The sequence below is a fragment of the Taudactylus pleione genome, unplaced genomic scaffold (assembly GCF_031769625.1).
Source record: "Taudactylus pleione unplaced genomic scaffold, aTauple2 ptg000352l, whole genome shotgun sequence".
In the NCBI taxonomy this organism is placed as follows: Eukaryota; Metazoa; Chordata; class Amphibia; order Anura; family Myobatrachidae; genus Taudactylus; species Taudactylus pleione.
Genome location: NW_028284753.1, coordinates 10,230,172 through 10,255,552, shown reverse-complemented (window position 1 = coordinate 10,255,552; position 25,381 = coordinate 10,230,172). Strand labels below are relative to the sequence as shown.

Genomic DNA, 25,381 nt, shown 5'->3' with positions numbered 1-25,381 from the left:
GGAACCGGGCCTGGCAGCGCTGGGGTCCTGGCTGTCGAAGGCCGGCGAGCGGGAAGTTCCCAGCGACCGCTGTCAGCTGCTCTTTTCCCTTCCCTCTGGCAGCTTCTACATACAGGTGGTCGCGGCTTCCGTTGGGGCACACGCGCTGATCTTATATCATCCAAAGCTGCATAATATACATTATGCAATAACATTTTGCAATAAATAGAGGCTTTTAACATAATCATGGCCAAGGTTATGGGCCTACCCTCCATATCCAGGTAACCTCTGTAGGGTAGGTCCCTAACATACTAGGGTTCAAATCCAGAGCGCAGGACACCCCCAAACCAGCTCAGCTGAGCCACCCCAGGGCATCGCTCTAATGAGAAAGGTGAAGTGTAAAGTAAGATAGGTAAGAGCAGCTACGGCTGCATATATAGGATGGAGAAGTAAAAATTCAAATATAATAAACAAACAGTAAAAGTGTTAAAATGTGCAAAGAAGGAAAAATGTGTTATAATGCAATGCCCTGAAGCAGACCAACCAAAGCAATCCAGGGGACCCACGCCCCAAAAATCAACCCAAAGTTGTACTACAGTATATAAGTTGTAGGGCTTACCTAAATTGTGTCTATTACTAGTGTGCATTCACAATGCCAGACTCCATGCTTTAAATCAATAAGGGAGGGGTGCTAGTCCAGGCTGAAGGTGTCTCATGCCTTCAGGTGTGCAAGTAAGCACCCTAATGGAGTGTATAGGAAAGGGTCCTAGACTGCACACCCTGAATATATATAATGGGAGTTGCTACCTGTTGAGACTATTAATGCAGTCACAAAAAAAGACAAATCACAGATGCACAACTCCAAATTACTAATTATATATAAATACATTATGCAGTAACATTTTGCAATAAATAGAGGTTTTTAGCATAATCATAGCCAAGGTTATGGGCCTACCCACCATATCCAGGTAACCTCTGTAGGGTAGGTCCCTAACATACTAGGGTTCAAATCCAGAGCGCAGGACACCCCCAAACCAGCTTAGGCGAGCCACGCCAGGGCATTGCTCGAATGAAAAAGGTGAAGTGTAAAGTAAGATAGGTAAGAGCAGCTACGGCTGCATACATAGGATGGAGAAAATACAAATATAATAAACACACAATAAAAGTGTTAAAATGTGCAAAAAAGGAAAAATGTGTTATAATGCGATGCCCTGAACCAGACCAACCAAAGCAATCCAGGGGACCCACGCCCCAAAAATCCCTGCATGTCCAAAAAGAGAGTATGGCCGAAAATAAAGGGGTGTGGCTTTGCGGGGGATCAAGATTATGTCACTTCGGGGGCATCCCAGAATCGACGGAGATGCTGGGCTGTCCCTGGAAACTGGGCTGTCAGCACTGTCCGTTACTCTTTTATGACAGGAGCTGGATACTGCAGGAGAATATCACACTGCAACACCCGGCTCCTGTCACTGTAGAGGACCCAGCATTTTTATGTCACCCCCTCCGAGGGTGAGGCACCCCCCGCATCCCCTCATGCTGCAGCTGTGTATACCCACATCCTACTGATCCAGTCATTTGTTGCTGGATTCTTTTTTGGCATAATTGTTAAATGTCTAATGTGCAGTCATTTCTCCATTTCTGATTGACACCTGATAGATGCAGATTAGCGCCGATATCTGTTGCGGAACCCCTGTAATACATTCAGGGGATCAGTGGCGACTCCAGAGGTGGGGCTGCAGCGCAGTCCAAATTTCAAATAGGGGAGCCACACCAACTGCCATTGCAAACACTGCCAAACATAGATGGCTGGGACTCACTGGCAGTTGGTGTGGCTCCCCTATTTGAATTTTGGACTGTGCTGCAGCCCCATCCCTGGAGCCAACACTGCAGGGGATACTAACATTTTGTGAGTACACCCCTGAAAATGTACGTGTGATTAATAAATATGCTTCTTCAGCTTGTAGCCCACATCATGGCTCCTCAAATTCCTAAAAAGCTATTCTGACATCATACTTAAAGTAATAAAGAATTGCAGTTAAAATCAATTACACTCACTATTATGGAGGGAGGCTGACATGCATGATGCAGCAAGGCTGGCTTGTAAGTCACACCCCCTAAGGCCTCATATAGGCATGATATGTTTATGGTAAGTTAAGGTTCATTAAACTAGGGTATTTTGTAGATGGTACTTAGGTAGATTTGATTAACCAACTGCAACGAATCTGTAAATACAGAGGCAATTTGAAACCAGCATCTGTTATCTTTAGACAGTATTTTTGTCGTTCGGCAAAAAGTGCAGTTTGGGCTGCATACTGTAGGTGCTGAATTCTAGGGAACTTACTGATCTGCTCTTTGCTATGTGAAAACCTGTGCACCTACACAAATGATATCATCCTGTTGTGCTATTCCCTGCATGGTCGGTGCAAATTTGATTGGAGCAAAATAATGCAATGTCTTTAACGGGTTGGGTATGAAATGCCAATGGCTGGGAAGCCATCTTCCTAAATTCCGATGCCGCAAGTCTGAACGCTCAAAATCCCGACTGGGGCTGGTAAGTACCCTAACCTTCCCCTCTCCCCCTCTAACCCTAACCCTCCTTTAGTGGTGCCTAACACTAACCTCCCCTCGGGAGTGCCTAAAACTAACCCTCCCGGAGTGGTGTCTAACGCTAACCTCCTCCCCAGGGGTGCCTAAACCTAACCCCCCCCTCCCTGCACCCTAAACCTAACCCTCCTGGGGTGGTATCTAACCCTAACCTCCCCCCAGGGGTGCCTAAACCTAACCTCCCCGCACCCTAAACCTAACCCTCCTGGGGTGGTGTCTAACCCTAACCTCCCCCCAGGGGTGCCTAACACTAACCCTCCCCCCCTGCACCCTAAACCTAACCCTCCCGGGGTGGTGCCTAACCCTAAGTCCTCCCGGGGGTCCCTAAACCTAACCCTCCCCCCCGCGGCAAAGCGGTAACACTGCTCGGTTTACCTTCGTTCGGGAAGCCGTCCATCTAGATTTCGACGCCTGTGTTTAGACCCACGTCGGTATTTCAATGCCAGGATTTAGGCAGATGGCCTCCCGGTTGTCGGCATTTTGACTGTATCCCGTCTTGGACGTCATAAATGCATGAAAACATTATTCTGCGCACCGTTGTACAGATGCTCCTCACTTAACAACCAAGTTCCGTACTTGAGACTAGTCATTAAACGAATCAGCCGCTAAGCAAGGACGTAAAGTGTGGCCGGGAAGCAACAGGAACGGGGCAGAGTGTGAAGCGCCCCTGTGTGTGCCACATCCCCATCCGTCCTTTTCCTAATGGCAGGCAGAGTCTTCTGCGTGTCCCGCACCACAGCCATGTCCCCCTCTCATGGCAGGGTCTGTCCTTTTATGTTTTTTGTATCCTCCAACTATTTTGGATCTGCAGTACAAGCCCCAGATAGCTGGTCAGAGCGCTGGTCGTAAATCCAAGCAGCCGCTAAACAAATAGGTCATTAAGTGAAGAGCATCTGTACTTAACAAATGACCTGGGCGGTCACTAAGCACTTTGTGGCCCTCTGTTAGGAGCAGATTGTGAAGAATCTGATGCCTAATAATGGGATCTAATCCATTAATCCCTAATATAATCAAACAACATCAAGGTATTGATATTATCGGTATTACACATATTCCTGTGTCTGGAGATTAACATTCCACTGACTTTACTCATAAGCTGCTGTAATTACATGTTAGTGCGTGACCTTATTTCCAGAACACTCCTGCTATTATATAATGATTGGCATACATTTCTGTGCACACCTACATTGTACTCACCTGTACTTATAATATATATACAATATCATTATATATGTGTAAGAAGTGCAACTTTAATGTTTATATTCTGATTTAGTAAAAGAACTAATTTTGGAATGTAAACAGTAATATGTGTGATAATGTTACATATACATATATACATATACATATGTGTTACATATACATATATGTTACATATACAGTACATGCTATTACTGACAACTATACACACAGTTTTCAGAGTTATGGCTGGGAAGGTTCATGTGAAGGCAACACACAATATCCAAACATAGGACACTACAACAAGCAAAGTGATATCATTACTAGGATCATACGGTAGCTCGAAACAAAAAATATTACTTTTCATAAAATAAACTTTTTTTTGAACCAACAGGAATAATTAATAATATTATCATAGGACTAAGGACCTGATTCAGACCCACTCGCTAAGGCGCTATTGCTCGCTCTGAGCGATTTTCACCCATCTGCGTATGCGCATAATTTGCAGTGCGCGTGCGCAAGCCATTTCGTTGTGATCTGATTTTGGTTGCTCGTAAGCCACTATCAGGTCGCTGCTTTGAGTGACAGATAGTGCCGTTTGTGGGTGGTAACAGGGGAAGGTGCTTGTAAACGGGGGAGTGGATGTGCGAACGCAGACGTGTCAGGCCGCCAAAATGCCGTTTAAAGGGCGTGCATAATTAGCAAAGTAGCGTCATTGTACACGTCACCTGCATATATTTCAGCCAGCGCTGATCGCTGTGCTTGCGGCGGGTTAAGGCAACCCTAAAGGGCTGCGAGCAGCTCCGATGGCTCTCGATGTTCCCGATTAATCCTACATTTCCCGGAGATGACGTGTGTTGTGAGTGGCAAGGGGGCGTCTTTAGACACGTGCGAGCGCACTTTGCCGTAGCTCGCTAAAACATAGTGGGCGTCAATACACGACCTAGTGCGAGCAATTCATTTAAATATCCATCCCCTTTTTGCAAGCGAGCGACCGCAACTTGCGAGTGGGTCTGAATGAGTTTCTAAGGCCATATGGGATGGTCATCTATCTCCGATAATCTACAAAAATCGATGTTCATGTCCGATGCCACATCGATTCTGGAGACATGATGTATTAATAGGATCAATATAAAATACAATACATCGATGTATTTATCTGATGCCCGGTATTTCCCATTTCACTGCGAATATGTTGGCTTTTCTTTCTATTCTCTTTAATTAACTGTGCATGGCCAATCCTTTCTTAATGCGTAACATCACATGCTGCAAACTTATATTGTTCTTAGAGAAGACTGATATTAAGTTTTCTGATGTTCTTCTGCCTTAAATGCAGACATAGTGATCCTGCATCAATCTTTCGGGACACACGATTGGTCATCCCTACTTTGAAAGGATTTTCCTCTTTTAGGGTAATTTTATCCAACATCCCAGAGATTAGGACTTTGGTGGGGGTCTTTTCCCATCTATCACAATCCAGTCGCAAACCCCCCCCCCCCCCACACACACACACACACGCACACACACTTATTTGACTAAGGGGTCTATTTACTAAGCAGCATTAGGAGATAAAGTGAACAATGAGAAGGTACCAGCCAATCAGCTCCTAACTGCCATTTTTCAAACACAGCCTGTGACATGGCAGTTAGGAGCTGATTGGCTGGTACCTTATCATTGTTCACTTTATCTCCTAACACAGCTTAGTAAATAGACCCTTAAATCTTACTTATATAGAGGATAAAAGCCCTTGCTATGTATGGCTGTGTGAGATCCACAGGAAAGGAACAAGATGAACCTACAGAGATGACAACTGGATCCTGATTGGGCAATGGCCATGTCCATCAAAACAGATGCCAATTGTCATTATCATTGCTTATTAGTGTTACTGACAGCTCTCTTGTAGCACTTCAAGCTGATTTCTTAGTTCAAGTGTGTGTAAAGGACAGATGTATCATGCAAACAGGGGGCCTAATTCAGCATTGCACACAAGTGAACGCAGATTCCCAATTATCAGAAATCTGCACATGCACAGGATTGACAGGCAGAGGCATTTAAGGGGCAATGCAGGGGTGGGGTCGGCCGGTGTTCACGGAAACGGGGGCATGTTGGCCCTGTTTTCCGGGAGTGGCAAGGCCAAGGACGCAGATTTCTGGCCTTGGAAGTCGGCCAGCCTGAGTAAGCTGAGGCTTACTCAGCTGGCTGGGGGCCTGGCGCCGTCCACGGTCGCAGTGCTAGGATCGCAAATGCAGCAGGGGATGTCATAATTCTCCTACTGCATTTCCTTTTTTACAAGGATAGAATTGCAAGGCTGCTTGCTTGCAGCTTTGTAATTCCGTCCCAAGCTGACTCACCTCCCGTGTCCCACTTGTAGAAAATCCACTGTTATCCAATAATAATATAGGGGAAGAAGGAGTCATGTAGAAAGGTGGTAACCTCTTCTGTCTAGACACTGAGATCAAAAGTTATTTGTACACCATGCATAATTTCTGGCACAAAGCTTTAAAATGATAAACTGTCTTGAAAATCAAGAACATTTTAGCAACCTTGAAATCCAGAAAACACTACAGGATGTACGTCCTGTGCTAATCATATGACTTTCTAGAGCTAACTAGTAACAATACAGACCAATTTACATTTTGTGTAGAGTGAATTGTGAAACCACAGCGCAATCAAACCTCTATGTACAGTCAGGTGCATAAATATTGGGACATTGAAAGAATTTTCATTTTGGCCTCTATTCACCACCACAATGTCTTTGAAATGAAACAAACAAGATGTGCTTTAACTGCAGACTTTCAGGTTTAATTTGAGGGTAATTACATCCAAATCAGGTGAACGGTGTAGGAATTACAACGGTTTCTATATGTGCCTCCCACTTTTTAAGGGGCCAAAAGTAATGGGACAAACTAAACAATCCTAAATCTAACTTTCACTTTTTAATAGTTTGTTGCAAATCCTTTGCAGGCAATTACAGCCTGAAGTCTGGAACGCATAGACATCACCAGACGCTGGGTTTCATCCCTGGTGATGCTCTGCCAGGCCTCTACTGTAAATGTCTTCACTTCCTGCTTGTTCTTGGGGCATTTTCCCTTCAGTTTTGTCTTCATCAAGTGAAATGCATGCTCAATTGGATTCAGGTCAGGGGATTGACTTGGCCATTATAACATTTCACTTTTTAGCTTTAAAACCTCTTTGGTTCCTTTTGCAGTATCCTTCGGGTCATTGTCCATCTGCACTGTGAAGCGCTGTCCAATGAGTTCTGAAGCATTTGACTGAATATGAGCATATAATATTGCCCGAAACACTTCAGAATTCATTCTGCTGCTTTTGTCAGCAGTCACATCATCAATAAATACAAGGGAACCAGTTCCATTGGCAGCCATACATGCCCACGCCATGACACTACCACCACCATGCTTCACTGATGAGGTGGTATGTTTTGGATCATGAGCAGTTCCTTTCCTTCTCCATACTCTTCTCTTCCCATCACTCTGGCACAAGTTGATCTTTGTCTCATCTGTCCATAGGATGTTGTTCCAGAACTGTAATGGCTTTTTTAGATGTTGTTTGGCAAACTCTAATCTGGTCTTCCTGTTTTTGTGGCTCACCAATGGTTTACATCTTGTGGTGAACCCTCTATATTCACTCTTGTGAAGTCTTCTCTTGATTGTTGACTTTGACACATATACATCTACCTCCTGGAGAGTGTTCTTGATTTGGCCAACTGTTGTGAAGGAGTTTTTCTTCACCAGGGAAATTATTCTTCTGTCATCCACCACAGTTGTTTTCCATGGTCTTCCGGGTCTTTTGGTGTTGCTGAGCTCTCCGGTGCGTTCTTTCTTTTTAAGAATGTTCCAAACAGTTGATTTGGCCACACCTAATGTTTTTGCTATCTCCCTGATGGGTTTGTTTTGATTTTTCAGCCTAATGGTGGCTTGCTTCACTGATAGTGACAGCTCTTTGGATCTCATATTGAGAGTCGACAGCAACTGATTCCAAATGCAAATGTCACACCTAGAATCAACTCCAGACCTTTTACCTGCTTAATTGATAATGAAATAACGAGGGAATAGCCCACACCTGCCCATGAAATAGCTTTTCAGTTGATAGTCCCATTACTTTTGGCCCCTTAAAAAGTGGGAGGCACATATAGAAACCGTTGTAATTCCTACACCGTTCACCTGATTTGGATGTAATTACCCTCAAATTAAACCTGAAAGTCTGCAGTTAAAGCACATCTTGTTTGTTTCATTTCAAAGCCATTGTGGTGGTGAATAGAGGCCAAAATATGAAAATTCTGTCACTGTCCCAATATTTATGCACCTGACTGTATATGCTTCCACTCTTATAAGTGATTCCTTTTACTGCACCCTGTACTGAAGATTATATATATATATATATATATATATGTGTGTGTGTCCTCATACATCTTAGCTTCTATATGCCATATGGCGCGAGACTCTCAGCGTGACTGAGATGGTTCTAGAGGAGGACAGAACCAAATTGTTCTATAAATTTAGCTTCTTATTCGTATCGCAAATACAATAAAACACCAGTCACAGAGTACTAGAAATGCTGGGCTGCGAATTTAACTGCACAGGTATTAGTTTTAATAATAGAAAAAGTTGCAGATGAAACACAACGGAACTTGGAGTGATAAAGATTCAGATTCAGGGGGTATTTAGTTTGGCTGCGAAAAGCCGTTATCGGCGATAATTTATCGCCGATGATGTAATTTTCGCCTGTTTAAATTATCCCTGTATTCAATTTTAAAGACTTTTCACACACATATATATATATATATATATATATGTGTATGTGTGTATGTATGTATATATATGTATGTGTGCATATATGTATGTATATATATATATATATATATATAAAATTACCTCCATTAGAGAGCAGTGACTATCTGTGGATTATGTTTATGCTTAACAGCAAGATTGTACCCCTGAGGAAGTCCCATTCAAGATTCAAGAGATGAAACGCGTAGGATTAAAGGTCTCGTACCCTTCTGTCCCACGTCAGGTATCCACCTATGAGCTCACACCCTTTGGGGTGAATGGTGGTGTTCATCTACCTTACCAAGACGTTGGTTATCTGACACCATTGTATTCTGATGTAAGAAGTTGTTTTGAAATAATTTTTAACAAAACCTAAAGATAAATTCTTGTATCAGTTCTAATTAGGCCTATCGGCCTTCTTTCTTGGGTGACATTTTGGTGTGAGGGTATATTTCAGGACATTCCCTCCAATCGTAACAGTTCTTCCACATTTTATGAAGAAAAGTCTAATGAATAATTTTCCTGGACTGCTGTCATTCTCCCTAAATTGGAACAAGCATTATTTCCTACAAAGATGGACTGTTAAAAATAAAATAAAAATAAAAATTTTTTATTCTAACTTATTGTTTTTCATTGTTGATTAGCGCCCTCAGGTTCTTTATTGTATCTGTATATATGTATGTGTGTATATATATATGTATATATGTGTGTGTGCATATATATATATATATATGAGTGTGTGTATATATATATATATATATATATATATACTGTATATGTGTATGTATGTGTATATACATATGCGTGTATGTACAGTATATATATTATATATATTATATATGTGTGTATATATGTATACATATACGTATATATATATATATATATATATACACACATATATATATACATATACTGTATGTTTGTATATACAGTATATGTATATATACCTATATGTATATAAACATATATGGGTATAAATGCATATATACCCATATATATGCATATATACTGTATATGTGTATAGTTTGTGTGTACAGCCCCCCAACCAATGTCAAGGAAACATCGGCTGCTGCGGTCTCAAACAATCAATTGTTTATATCGATTTTTTTAACCCAGCGGCCATCGATGGTACAGTTGTCAATGGCCATCACTACAGTATACCATAAAAAAAATTATTTTTATGATATATGGTGTTTTTAAAAAAAAATTGCGTTGGAATAGTTTTAAAAAGATGTTCTTGACCTAATTCAATCATAATTTCGGAGCGTTTTTTTGAAAAATAATTAGTCAGTTAAGTGGTTAAGGGACTTAAAAATATGCTTACACCAATTTTCGTGTACCCCAAATTTGATGGGCATAGTTATTTTGCCCCCAAAAATAAGCAGAGTGCTATTCTTCACCCCTTCTTCAATGCTGCATTTATGCACCTGCCGCAGCTATTTAAAAACCCTGACTCCCTTCAGCGGGCAAATATGAGGATACCCATAGTGATCCCCCATGTCTGCACATCTTTAGGGGGGTCCCAGGAACATTTCCAGAAAAATTCCCTAATTTTTTTCGATACTTACCTTTCTGCTGGGTCCCGTTTTCGCTGATTCCTAATTGAATACGGGGAAAAGCGGGCACGCTCCCGATACTTTATCCCCATCAAAACCTCCCAGGTGCTTTATTTATGCTAATAAGATGCACTTTTTCAGCAAGACGCTCAGCATGGCTGAGTCACCCCAGGACCTGGCTCACCAATAGGGGCTTTTTACCATTTGTAAATGACACTTGTGAACCAAGAAAACATAGGGCCTGATTCAGGTTGGTTCGCAAGGCTGCAATTGCATGCACCCCGCTCGCTGCAAAAATATGCTAAAGAATGCAATCGCACGGCAACCGCAGCACAATACCAAGGCACCCATCACTGTGTAAAGCCTGCCCAGTTCCCATGACATGCATCCGCAAGTCAGTGAAAACATCGGTAACATCGAGTAACATCGAAACCATCCGCACAGTTGTGGTTGACATGACCCTACCGCAGAAACTGCTAAACTTCCTGTCGCCATCTAGATTTCTGCTAGCGTATGCTATCGCAGGGGCTTAATTATGCACGTCCCTGTAACGGCGTTCAAATGCCCAGGCACGCCTGTGTTTCTCTGACCACCCCCCGTCACCACCCTCAAATGGTCTCTTCCTGTCAATCACTGTGTGAAGACTCTGCGTGCTCACTGCGATTGCTTCCTGATCGCTGTGGCCAGTTCACACATGCACACTGCATCTTATAAGCATTCGCAGAATGCAAACATCGGGTGCGAACCAACCTGAATCAGGCCCATAGTCTCATTATTGACAGATTTCATTTGATCCTTAATCCTGTGCGTACACCTCTTCACACATATAGATATGTCCTTCCTGCATTATGGGTTATGTTACACAGGGTGCGTCATTCTGTATCACAGCAACAACGATGGATGACACATCTGTAGGGGTGAGACGGCTTTAGAGTCTTTTGCAGCAGTCATGTCTGCAACTTTATGTTAATGCTAGTATTAGCCCTTTCCTTTGTGTACAAGCATGCATCTGAACGTGCAAGGACTGAGATGATTACTGAGTGCAAGGACTGAGGGCCTGATTCAGAGCCGGACGCTCTTTCAGAGCGCTCGCTCTGAATCAGTGCCCGCCTATTGTATTTTTAGAGCGGCCTCCTGGCCGCTCGCATAGCTGAGGGTGACCACCCACAGCTAGTGCAAGCGACCAGGATGATGGTCGCGATGGTCAAGACCATCGCGACCATCGAACTTGCGAAGAGACCCTTGTGGTAGGGTCTCGTTGCCGCAAGTCCCAGTGGACTTCTTGCTCTTACAGAGCAATAAGTCCATCCACTGACATCACTTGTGATGTCAGTGGGGCCGGCCTTAGACGATAGGTGTTCCCATGGGAACGCCTCCGTCTGGGCAGCCACACCCCGGCACGCCCACCAAAGGGGGCGTGCTGTCACTCAACATCGACAGCATGCCCCCTTTGTAGTGAGACCCGGAGCGACGGCTTGCCCGTTGCTATCCGGGTCTCGCGCATGCGCACAACGGAGCCGCCTCCGTCGTGCACATGCGCACTGGGCCAACATCGACCCGCTTGCGAGCGCCCAGCGCTCGCGAGCGGGTCTGAATCAGGCCCTGAGTTGCTTACCTAGTGCAAGGACTGAGATGCTTACTTAGTGCAAGGACTGTGATCAGGGCCGTAGCTAGGGTAGTGCGGCTGGTGCCATCGCACAGGGCACCACAGATCACGGGGCGCTATTTGGGCCTGTCAAATTTCTGTTTATTATCATTCTCACTTGTAGCTTCCTCTTATTTCAGCCCCAGCATCTCCTGGCCTCTACTATCTCTTTCCTGGCCCTTCCCCATGAGGCCATTCCCCCTTTTTGGGTGCATTATGTCCATTTGAAGAATGAGGGGGACGCCAATGCTCTTTCTGGCACAGGGCACCAAAAAGTCTAGTTACGGCTCTGACTGAGATGTTTACTTAGTGCAAGGACTGAGATGTTTACCTAGTGCAAGGACTGAGATGTTTACTTAGTGCAAGGACTGAGATGCTTACTTAGGGCCTGATTCAGACCTGCTCGCTAGATGCGGCCGCTCGCTCCCAGTGTATGGAAATTTTGCTAAGTGACGTCAAGGCAGCCGCTCGCTCGGCAAGGCATAAGCTATGTCTGGGCGAGCGATCACTTTGTGTTTAGAGACGCCCACCAGCCTGTCTTTAGCTGCCCACTTGTGTACATCATCTCCAGGAAGCATATACAGCCATTGGTACATCGGGTTCCATCGGATCTGACCGCAGTGCTTGCGGTTGACTGTACCCTACCGCAAGCACTGTGAGCACTTCAGTGTATTATTCAACTAGGTGATGTGTACTATGACGCTGCCTTTTAATTATGCATGCCCCAGAAATGGCGTGGAAACACTCTGGCACGACTGCGTACGCAACTCCACTCCCCCGTTACTACTGCCTTGCACCTGTTACCACCCACAAATAGCCTCTCCTGTCACTCATTCCACTGGGCTGTCTTTGCAAGGTGAATGAGCAAAATCCGATCGCTCATACTAGTTTGCGCATGCGCACTGCAAACTATACACATGCGCACATTAGCGAACATCGTCTGCAACGAGCGCCCCCTTGCTAGCGAGCAGGTCTGAATCAGGTCCTTAGTGCAAGGACTGAGATGCTTACTTAGTGCAAGGACTGAGATGTTTACTTAGTGCAAGGACTGAGATGCTTACTTAGTGCAAGGACTGAGATGCTTACTTAGTGCAAGGACTGAGATACTTAGTGCAAGGACTGATATGTTTACTTAGTGCAAGGACACTCCTATAACAAGCCCCTGACACTCCTATAACAAGGCCGTGACACTCCTATAACAAGCCCCTGACACTCCTATAACAAGCCCCTGACACTCCTATAACAAGCCCCTGACACTCCTATAACAAGGCTGTGACACTCCTATAACAAGCCCCTGACACTCCTATAACAAGCCCCTGACACTCCTATAACAAGGCTGTGACACTCCTATAACAAGCCCCTGACACTCCTATAACAAGCCCGTGACACCCCTATAACAAGCCCCTGACACTCCTATAACAAGCCCATGACACTCCTATAACAAGGCCGTGACACTCCTATAACAAGCCCCTGACACTCCTATATCAAGCCCCTGACACTCCTTTAACAAGCCCCTGACACTCCTATAACAAGCCCGTGACACTCCTATAACAAGGCCGTGACACTCCTATAACAAGGCCGTGACACTCCTATAACAAGCCCGTGACACTCCTATAACAAGGCCGTGACACTCCTATAACAAGCCCCTGACACTCCTATAACAAGGCCCTGACACTCCTATAACAAGCCCCTGACACTCCTATAACAAGCCCCTGACACTCCTATAACAAGCACGTGACACTCCTATAACAAGCCCCTGACACTCCTATAACAAGCCCGTGACACTCCTATAACAAGCCCCTGACACTCCTATAACAAGCCCCTGACACTCCTATAACAAGCCCCTGACACTCCTATAACAAGGACGTGACACTCCTATAACAAGGCCGTGACACTCCTATAACAAGCCCCTGACACTCCTATAATAAGGCTGTGACACTCCTATAACAAGCCCGTGACACTCCTATAACAAGGCCGTGACACTCCTATAACAAGCCCCTGACACTCCTATAACAAGCCCCTGACACTCCTATAACAAGCCCCTGACACTCCTATAACAAGGCCGTGACACTCCTATAACAAGCCCCTGACACTCCTATAACAAGCCCCTGACACTCCTATAACAAGCCCCTGACACTCCTATAACAAGGCTGTGACACTCCTATAACAAGCCCCTGACACTCCTATAACAAGGCTGTGACACTCCTATAACAAGCCCCTGACACTCCTATAACAAGCCCGTGACACCCCTATAACAAGCCCCTGACACTCCTATAACAAGCCCATGACACTCCTATAACAAGGCCGTGACACTCCTATAACAAGCCCCTGACACTCCTATATCAAGCCCCTGACACTCCTTTAACAAGCCCCTGACACTCCTATAACAAGCCCGTGACACTCCTATAACAAGGCCGTGACACTCCTATAACAAGCCCGTGACACTCCTATAACAAGGCCGTGACACTCCTATAATAAGCCCCTGACACTCCTATAACAAGGCCCTGACACTCCTATAACAAGCCCCTGACACTCCTATAACAAGCCCCTGACACTCCTATAACAAGCACGTGACACTCCTATAACAAGCCCCTGACACTCCTATAACAAGCCCCTGACACTCCTATAACAAGCCCCTGACACTCCTATAACAAGCCCCTGACACTCCTATAACAAGGACGTGACACTCCTATAACAAGGCCGTGACACTCCTATAACAAGCCCCTGACACTCCTATAATAAGGCTGTGACACTCCTATAACAAGCCCGTGACACTCCTATAACAAGGCCGTGACACTCCTATAACAAGCCCCTGACACTCCTATAACAAGCCCCTGACACTCCTATAACAAGGCTGTGACACTCCTATAACAAGCCCCTGACACTCCTATAACAAGCCCCTGACACTCCTATAACAAGCCCCTGACACTCCTATAACAAGGCTGTGACACTCCTATAACAAGCCCCTGACACTCCTATAACAAGCCCGTGACACTCCTATAACAAGCCCGTGACACCCCTATAACAAGCCCCTGACACTCCTATAACAAGCCCATGACACTCCTATAACAAGGCCGTGACACTCCTATAACAAGCCCCTGACACTCCTATAACAAGCCCCTGACACTCCTATAACAAGCCCGTGACACTCCTATAACAAGGCCGTGACACTCCTATAACAAGGCCGTGACACTCCTATAACAAGGCCGTGACACTCCTATAACAAGCCCCTGACACTCCTATAACAAGCCCGTGACACTCCTATAACAAGGCCGTGACACTCCTATAACAAGCCCGTGACTCTCCTATAACAAATCCGTGACACTCGTATAACAAGCCTATGAAACATCCCATCCTTGCGATCACTTTAGGTCACCTTCCAGTATCCACCCTGATTCTCTCAGGGATTACAAACCCATCTCTTGTGTCAGCATTTCTGTACGCAATTAACAACGGTATCGCACACATTGGTTCGTGTGTGCGCAGTAAGGGATTTCTGGACTTTTCCTGTTTGCGCAGTATCAAAACATTGTTCAACTGCGTAAATAGTAAATACTGGTGCTGCGTCCATCTCTGCAACAGGCCCTTACATGCATGTGCAATTGAAAAACATTCACCATTTGTGTATATGTCACTGTTGGGTGCTACTCAGAATCAGGCCCGTAGGCTCCTGTGTGCTGCCTATAAAGCTGCAATCAGCTGCACAGATGTCTTTGGGCCTGATTCAGACCCACTCGCGAGCGGCTGTCCGCTCGCAAGTGGGTCGATGTTATGCACTGAGCATGCGCACGACGGAGGGAGCTCTGTCGTGCGCATGCGCCAGACGCGACGAGCGAAGGAAAGTCCTTCGCTCGTTGTGTCCGATCAAAGGGGGCGTGCTGTCAATGTTGATTGACAGCACGCCCCCTTTGGTGGGCGTGCCGGGGGCGTGCCTCCCTGACGGGGGCGTTCCCACGGGAACGCCTCCCGTCAGAAGCCGGCCCACTGACATCACTAGTGATGTCAGTGGGAGTGATTTTGGCTCTGATAGAGCCAAAATCACTCCGGAGCTTGCGGTTGAAAACCTCAACCGCAGGCTCCGGCTCGCAATTTCGATGGTCGCGATGGTCTCGACCATCGCGGCCATCAAAAAGCACGCTCGTATAGCCTGTGGGTGGTGACCCACAGCTATACGAGCGTCCAGGAGGACGCTCCATGAAAATGGAGCCCGGCCCTCATTCAGAGCGTGCGCTCTGCTCAGAGCGTACGGCTCTGAATGAGGGCCTTTGTCTTTGTTTGGATTGTGAAGTCTTTTTTCCTCTGTTTTTGTGTGGGAAAAAATAAAACAAAATTTATATTGAGAAATACATGACAGGTGAGCACTATGCAGATACTCCACGTGCATTACTGATTTGTACCACAAGGTGTCAGATACAGACAATTTGCTTGTCACTTGCATTGTTATGCTGCTTTTTAATTCCAATTAGCAAAATCTGTGTTTATTTATTACCGATTATACATAGCGCACACATATTCCACAGTGCTTTGCAGAGAATATTTGGCTATTCACATTGTGAGTGCGACTTTAAAGAAGCGATGGCTTACTTACATAAGCAGCTGCCTTGTAAATATGGCCCTTGGTGACAGGGCATTGTGCCCACTTGTTTGCCTCAGTGACCTGACATGTGACTAGCATTAATCCTGATGTATGGATGATGGCAGCATTCCTTCTTTTCTGGCCCCAAACAGCAAATAGACCAATCACAAGAATGTAAAGACATGAAGGAGTGAGGGCGCCCATGAGATATTATGTTTTTATAAACCACAATGGTAATCTAGCAAATGGTTGCATCTACCTACAGTACTTCCAACATGTGTCTTTGGTCAAGGAGCATTCTCCGTAACCCTGAAATTGGATGACAGAGTGCGTGCATCCAATGCATTACTATAACAACATTAAAATGGATACTGCCAAAGTGCCATGCCGCATGCCATCAGCCCGGGCACGGGGTGCACAGGAGAACCCAGAGCCGGCCCTGCCCACTAATGTGATAGTTAGGTCACACTGCTGTCCTACTACTATGGGTTGTGTGAGTGCATAGTGATATGATTTATCAATAACTACTGTAGGAAGCAGACCTCATAAGTAGGAAATGACTATTCTGGTGTTGGGGATCAGGGGCATATTTATAATGGCTGCAAGGGGGGCCTGCACCGCACACCCAAGGGGGGCCCGCACCGCACACACTTTTTTTTATATTTACCTTTCCGAAGTCTAACGGAGTAGAGCTACACAAAATGCAGAAAATGGCCACCGCCGCCATTTTTCCAGCGCTTTTTGCATGCACTGTAGGAAATCACCGGGAAAATGGCTGCCGCGCCATTTTTTGCGGGGACCTGAGCATGCACAGTAGACTCCAGGCACAGACTAGTGCCCGGAGTCTACTGCTGCTGTCAGTTCGCTGATGGCAGCTGGGGAGAGAGGAGGGGGTCCCGGACAGGGAGTGAACACGGGCCCTCCTCTCTTAATACGCCCCTGCTGGGGATCCTCATTAGAGCTATATCATGTCCATGTGCCATCTGTGTATATCAGTTGTCCATAATTGATGAATCATGTATGTACTCTATTTACACTTCCCTGCCCTACTTATGCCAAGGATAACATGAAGTAAAAGACCTTGCATAATAGAAGTGAACGTGCTGTTTTGGTTATTCTAATATGTATTTATTACAGTGTAAATAAGTGAAATGTCTTCATGGAAAAATTTTAAATGCTATAAATAAAAAAAGTGCAAAGGTGTGTAAAACTACTTTAGACAGTCTGCTTTTAAATGAGGTCATATTGTGGACAGCCACACCCGTGAAATAACAGAATGTATCTGGTTTGTTTGGAAAGTTACAATCTCTCTGGGTTCAATATTGTTTTGGCTAAACCATAGATATCAGAAGAGAACAGAGTGTTCTTATATCAGCCCAAGTGTAAACATGACATTGGTGAGGATTGTGTAGTTGTAGTTGCTGGGAGAGGCCAGTAGAGGGAGCAAGGGACCATAGTACAACGTAATGAGAAATGCAGACTAATGTCCAGGAACGCAGAACGCCGGACACAGAGCGTGTGGGGGAGGGATAGCTGTCACTTTCACGGTGCACTGGTAATACAAAATGCAGTGGTTGCACACTGCAGATCTCTTTGATTTTGCATGTGTCACATTAGTGAGCTTTACGATTTTATTAATATTTAAGATTTTATTATTTTATTTACATGGAGAAAGATGCACGTAGAAATGTACTTCACCATAGAAGTGGAACTGGGAGATTCAAAATGCTCCCCACCCATTAAGACTATAGGATGAGACCTCTTCTCTTGTTAGCTCAGAGCTTGTGCAAAATGGAAGTATTTTTTTTGTGGAGTGAGTGTAAATGGAGCCCTTTTGCAAACCAAGGGATCCCTTCCACCCCCATATCCTAATTTTGTTCTTTCCACTCTCTTTCTCTGCAAAGTGAAAGCTCAGTTTTGCAGGGCTCCATAAAACACCTCCTTACAGTATAAAGGTGATTAAAACTTTGGGGTAAATCCAATTGTACGCGATGTACTTACAGGTGCGAGTCATCATGACAATGGCCGCACTTGACGGCAGCCCGGATTCACCTAAAAGTGCTTACAGCCCCATAGAGCTCTGAGCAAAATGAAGCGAATTGGGGCTCGGAGCGGGCCGCAAAGGGTATGAGGTGCGGCGCTGTTGCCGACGTTTTCACACTGTTGCAACAGAAACTCGCAGCCTTCACATGGAATAGGATTGACCCCTTTGTCTCTTTCCACTCCTCATTAACAACCTGCAATTGTGGAATGTAATGTCACCATAGAGGATGGTGTGTGTTTTATATAATGAAACAAGACAAACTCCACCTATTATCTATTTACTATCCATACATGTAAATATTCATGGCAAATGTTTTTGTAGTACGTGATTAACAATGGCTTGCATAAAACGACATATTATCCTTGCACTACATAAGCTGAAGGGTTTGTGCTTACTGACATGACACAGGGAGGCAGGGAAGTAGAGCCAAAATATATATTGTTATAATCAGCTATCTCTCCTGTCTGTCTGTCTGTCTATCTATCTGAGCTTGTCATGTATTGATTAAGCTTTCATATGAAAACCAGGGTAAAATAAGCCATTTTGTAGATTATTTGCTAATGGGCCTGATTCAGCAAGGAACGCAGTTGCTAATACGCACTTAAACGGCTGATTATTGCGTTCTGCACGTGCGTATGCAGAACCATTGCAGAGTGATTGACAGGAAGTAGCATTTGTGGGTGGTGACAGGGGGTGGTCAGTGAAACACAGGCGTACCAGTGCGTTTGATTGCCATTGCAGGGGCGTGCATAAATTGTCTACTGTACTGTGATGGCCTACGCAGAGGTCTGATAGCGTGCGTGGAAGTTAGCAATTCCTGAGAAAGGTCAGGGCTTGTGCAAGTGTGCGTGAGGCTGCGATGGTACTCGATTGTACCGATGTTTTTGCAGCCCTGCTAAACATTACGATATGTGCTAAGTAAAGTGGGCGTCCTTATGTAGTGCAGTGGCGGCATTGCGATCGCAATGGATTAGCATACTATCGCAGTTGAACTGCATGCGTAATCGCTATTGCATTCTCAGTTGCGTTCCTTGCTGAATCAGGCCCAATGCCCACGAGCAGTCACACCTGTAGATATGTGCATAGGTGTAATATCAGGTGATGTTTATTTTTTGGACACTATTATTAACATTATATTAGCATTAAGTGGGCATATCTGCATTATTTCTTTTTTATGGAAAATATCACGTAGAATATATATGCCAGTACTGGTAAAACGGTGGAGTCAGTAACCTGACAAACACTGATTCCATCTACATACTGGAGGCGGCTGCAGATCCCTAAAAATGACATCCGAATGTACTACTTGCCATTATACAATAATGCCTGCCTGATGTAAAATGATACAATTGGGTGCAGCTGCCGGCATTACACACCGATTCCATCCTTACATTATACTAAATACACTTAGGGCCTGATGTAAGATTGGGTGCAGCCGCTGGCATTACACACCGATTCCATCCTTACATTATACTTCATACACTTAGGGCCTGATGTAGAGTTATAAATAAATCAGGCCTACGTTGCTGAGGAAGCGAGCACATTATAAATGCGTATATTCGCCCATAGGCAGAGATGCCTTCATACCAAGATGTAATCCGTCTGTGAATTTAGCATATGCAGTATGCTGGCTACTAGCCATCAGTATTGCACATAGACGGGCATGTATTTATGGGTAGATTCAATAGAAATGCGGCCATATTGGGAGCATGCACAGGGCGAATCCATGCTACTGTAGATACACGCAGGTGGGCGCACGTTCAGCTCTGCACCCGCCCCTTACTTGTTAGCGTGTTGCTTTTTATAGTTGTTCTTCCGTGTTTTTACAATTAAAATAGCAATGCTGTTCAAAGTGCACAGGGAAAATAAATTGTCAGCATAAAGACTATTGTTTTACTTGGTGACATCATTTATCTCTTTTTGTGTCAGAAATGTTTATAGTTGGATGAAAAAAATAGGTTAAAATATTCTCTTTTTAGAATAAAAATAATGAAGCAGTGTAATAGGAGACTTTGTATTTATAGTCTCATCTTTTCCTGGCATTACATTACTTCAAATATTTTTCTCAGGAAAAAAAAATCTACCTGCTGAAGAAATGAAGGCCCTGTACTAGGTAGTGTATATTACAGGCAAGATATGATTATTCCCATGCTGGCTCAGATCTTATTTTGTTCATTGCTCATTTACTAATCCAAAAAAATTGTATGTTCTGAAGATAAACACTATGTGACTTATTTTGCAAGTGTATTGCACAGGGCTTGTTTATTAGCTCTGTGGGTTAGAGAAGGGGGGTGTATTACGAAGTCATCCTACTTTGCATATGGGGGGGTGACACCATATGATGTCATCGCCCACAGCTATTTAAGGGCGTGGAGCACTGAAATAGCAAGCACTCAGCCTCAAGCTTGTGGCATCAGCAGTTGAAGTCTAAAGATCAGATCAGGGTGTTTCATTCAAACACCAAAGCATACAGTATAGGATATATAAAACTGCAGGGTTTTTTGTTGCTTGTGGAAGCTTAAACAGAAATATCCTCCTGCAAACATGAGTACAGGAATGTGTAAATACCCCATGGAGGTGGCTGTGTATGAACTACACAATTTCTCCATTTCATTTTTCTCGTCCCTTCTGGGGGCAGACGTCGTATCTGTTAAACTGGATAACAGGTAATAACGTTTTGCATTCAGCTTATGTATTTTTATCACCGTAAAGCTTTGCAGATGCCGTTACATCCATGTCTGTTGATTTGCACTGTTCCCACTTGCAGAAAAGAATTAATTGCAACTGCACAGCATACTGTATGCACAGTGGGGTTCAATCCTATTGTATATGTCTGCACTTGCAGCTTATTACAGCAGCCTTTACACTCTTGTAGCTCATTTGACATAAATAATTGCCTAGTGTCTAATCTGGATGTAGCAAGCTGTTTTCTTGCTGTAATGTATTATAATATATTAGTTTATATTTTTTGACTGATACATACAAAATATTGTTGAAATATTGGCTAGTCAAACAATAGAATTTACAGAGCACCTTGTGCTGCGTTTAGCCTTATATCTATGTATTGTGGTTTTGCTTATCTGTGTATAGTAATATTGTATCATTATATAGTGCTGTAGTATTGTATACATGCCCGAGCAACATGAGACCATGGCGGGTTGGTTACAGCAGGATTATCCTGGTTTGGACTGGAATAGCTAGCTCTGTTTCCGCCTCCTTGTTTGTTAGAGGGTTGCAGGAGACTATTGCTTTGTCTGTGCTGTCAGTTTAACCCCTTCGGGTATATGCACATGTAACATGATCCCTTGCCAAAAGCATGCATTAGGAAGCTTATTACATCAGTAGTTATATATATATACACTTTTTTATTATTATCTATTTATTTAGAGGTTTCATTACAACTGTAACTAACAGAGTTTTTTTTATTCTTTTCCACAGTGCATCAGGGGCAAGCGTGGTTGCAATAGATAACAAGATTGAACAAGCCATGGTGAGTGTCATGCACCCACATAACTAGTTATAATTATTTTTTAGACACCATTTCTTATTTTGGTAACTGGGAAAGTCTTGGTGAAATGTATATGCGAGGAATCCTTAAAAATACAAGGCTGCATCTTGTGAACCTTACTGTTGCATTACAATGACACAGTGTGACATCTTAGATTTGTACTACACTTTGCACCAAGGAAGAGTCTTTGTATTGGAATCTGGGGAGCATTTGTACTCAAATATTAACAGTGAATTACTGAGGTGCATTAATATGATGAAATGATTTCCAGTTGGAGGTCTCCCTGTTTTCCATGTGGACATATGCTGCTGCTGCTGCTGCTGCTGCTGCTGCTGCTGCTGCTGCTGTTGCTGAGCAGATTTCTCCACAGAGACTCTGGGATCTCATTGGACAGATCAGGACTGCAGTGTAAACTGCAGACTGTGCCAGGCTGGGTATGTGGGAATCCCATCTCTTGGAAAGGAAACTGCAGACATTTTTGTACACGTTCAACAAAAACTCCTTCTTTTTCTTTTAATACCTCAAGGTCTCAATCCTTGAATTAGAGATCTTAGAAATCTTAATAAAATAAAAATAATGTGCTTATGTTCATATGGAAAAAAAAATGTAAGTGTTTTTTTATGAAAGATTTTAGCACATAGGTTACAAAAATATGTAAAAACAATTACAGCGAGTAATTACAGAGAGGAAAATATGAATGTTGCAAGCATTGTATAATAAAGTAAAAACTAATAGTATAACCAATCATATTAAAGAAATATTACAATCCATGTAATACATAAGTATATTACATTGAAATGCTAAATAGAAGAAAAAGAAAGGCAAATGAACGGGGAAGGAAAAAGATGTGGGAGAGATAAAGGGGATTGGAGGAAAGGGGGGGAGGGATCGCCTGTGGCCCAAACACTCCACTGGACAAAAACACTTTTTAAATAAGCTGAACAGAAGGATCAGACATAAACAATCTAGTCTCATACCATAAAGTAGCACGAAAACCATTATGAATTTGTTGCAGTGTTCAAGGTATCAGTAAAAGATTCCCCGATGGAGTCCTTTGTGTAAGGACGTTTCCATCCAGTCCATCTTGAACACATGAAAAAGGCTGCACGGCTGTACTATACATTTCCTCGCCACACTGAGAGAATTAAAAGCAGTAATGGTAAAAAATTTACTAATTCTGAAAAAGCAAATTGCTTAACCGGAAGCTAAAATTTTTAATAGGGGCACAATCCCCCACACTTAAATGACAACTCACACTTAATTCAGTCTCACCCTAAAGCTGCATACACAGTACATGATCCACTGCACGCTATATCATTCCAACACGGATCAGAATGATACATCGTGTGGATCGCATAGTGTGTACGCCCAATTGCGCGTGCCCGCGGGTCGTTCATTGCATCGTCCCATCTGCTATGCAGCACAGCAGATGGGACGATGTGATGAATGGTGCCATGATGCTAAATGCAGCATGGAACTACACATCACGCCATCGTCCACAGCATTGTGCAGTGTGTATGGACGGTGTGATGTATCGTGCCATTGCTGGGTACACACATTGTGTAGTGTGGACCCAGCATTACAGTTTATAAAGCATGTTCTCTTGCAATGATGAATAATGCTATAGAGTGCTGCATTATTGATGTGGCAATTGTGTACAGTATAAAAATCTAAATTTACTCATCATATAATAACTAGGTATTGACTTATAAGGGTCCCTCTGGCTATGGAAGAATAAACCATGTGTGTCTTGATCAGACCTTACAAGCCTTTCTTTACTGCATTGGTCTAACAAAGTGTAGGGCATCTGTCTAGCTGCTGTTTCACTGTATATACTGTAGGTTACTGAAACATGGTAATATTTGTTTGTATAGCAATATAATTTGACCTTTCACTGCTGTTTCCTACAGGATTTGGTAAAGAATCATCTTATGTATGCAGTGCGAGAAGAGGTGGAAGTCCTGAAAGAGCAAATCAAAGAGCTGGTGGAGAAGAATTCTCAGCTTGAGAAGGAGAACTGTCTACTGAAGAACCTTGCCAGTCCCGAGCAAATGAAGAAGTTTCAGTCCCGGCTTCCATCTGATGAAACAACAGGAATGTCAAACCTAGATTTTCTACATTCATCCCTACCACGCTCAGCAGGATCTGCAGTTTAAGTGGCTCTGTCTATGGAGTGGGCAGAGCCACTGAACTTTTCTTACTCATCTTCCTCGATAAATGAGAAAAAAATGTAATTTTTTTCCCCCCTCTTTAAAGTGTCACCTTGGCCTGGAGGGTCGTTGACTAGCCTAAACTGGCACCATGAGATGTACCAGGGCTAGTACATGCTTCCTCGCAAGTCTTTTCTTTAAGAGAAGAGTGAGAGAAGCTATTAATGGACTCTTCAAGAAGAGTACCAGTCAGAGAGAGCTTGTGCGCTATGGAACATGCCTTTCTTGGTGTCAGGCTTTTAATGCAAAGCCAAGATAATAGCAGCAGTTGCTGAAGGAGACCACAGACCGCTCTAGAAGAGTTCTCTAACCATGGAGTATAAGTTTGGTCAGAGGGACTGTCTCTGTTTGGCTGCATCATAAACTCTTCCAATGCAGAAAGTGAGGATGATGACCTCCGAGGACAAGAGACTGGTGAAGAATAGGTGTCTCCATTCGGTTGCAGAACAAAGCAGAGTTTGATATGCACCTCAACACTTTGATATGGAAATCTGTTTTTAGTTGGCTAACAATTGCCCTCGTAAGTGCTAGTGGAGGCTTCTTAAAATCCCCACATATCACAGGGCTGTTTAGCATAATGTATACAGATAATATTTAGTGTTGGTTAAGCAGTTGTTATTAAGTCTCAATGAAGGCTTGGAGTATGCTACATTTAATATGGACACTATCTTTTATCTGTGTTTCTTTTTTTTGTCTTTTTTGTACACGTCTAGATTAGATTGTATTTATATGTCCTTCTGGTTTTTATCTGTCTTCTTGCCAGAGCACATTGGCTTAAAAAGGACCTTCTGTAAAAGTTCACACACGACACTTTAAAATCCGGGAAAACTAAAGACTATGGACTTTTTTTTTACTGCAATATTAATGCCTTTAGCACTAATACTTCTGACGATAACCTTACATGGCTCGATGGAATCAGTATCTTTTTCTGTTTAATATTACTGTCAAAGATATCTACAATGTACATAACTCAGTGGATCCTGCAATAAACTTTTTTTTTTATATATATATATATATCTAGGAGTATGTTTTTTTTCTTCCAGACGGTTATATTGATTTATAACAAATGTTATGGTAGTGTTTTTGTAATAATAAAATATGAGATCATATTGTAACTATAAGTTAGGAGAATATAGTGATAGTGTTTTGTAATAATAAAATAGAAGATCATCTGCAACCTGTAATTATTTAACTGATAGTTAAGGAATAATTGGGGAACCACAGCTTGCTGACCGCTGGGATAGAGGAGCTATACAAAACACGTTCATTATACTGAACCTCATTGCTGGTTTTGCT

General features: G+C 43.5%; 1 protein-coding gene across 1 annotated transcript in view; it reads left to right on the top strand.

The window, feature by feature from the left end:
* LOC148508651 (TSC22 domain family protein 3-like) overlaps positions 1 to 25,093 on the top strand; it is a 93,061-nt gene extending 67,968 nt beyond the window's left edge. Inside the window, exons 2-3 of the mRNA XM_088444262.1 lie at positions 21,806 to 21,857; positions 23,786 to 25,093. Of these exons, the coding sequence (XP_088300388.1) occupies positions 21,806 to 21,857; positions 23,786 to 24,031 (298 nt within the window). The 3' untranslated portion in view covers positions 24,032 to 25,093. The remainder of the gene's footprint in view (positions 1 to 21,805; positions 21,858 to 23,785) is intronic.
* The last annotated feature ends 288 nt before the right edge of the window (positions 25,094 to 25,381 follow it).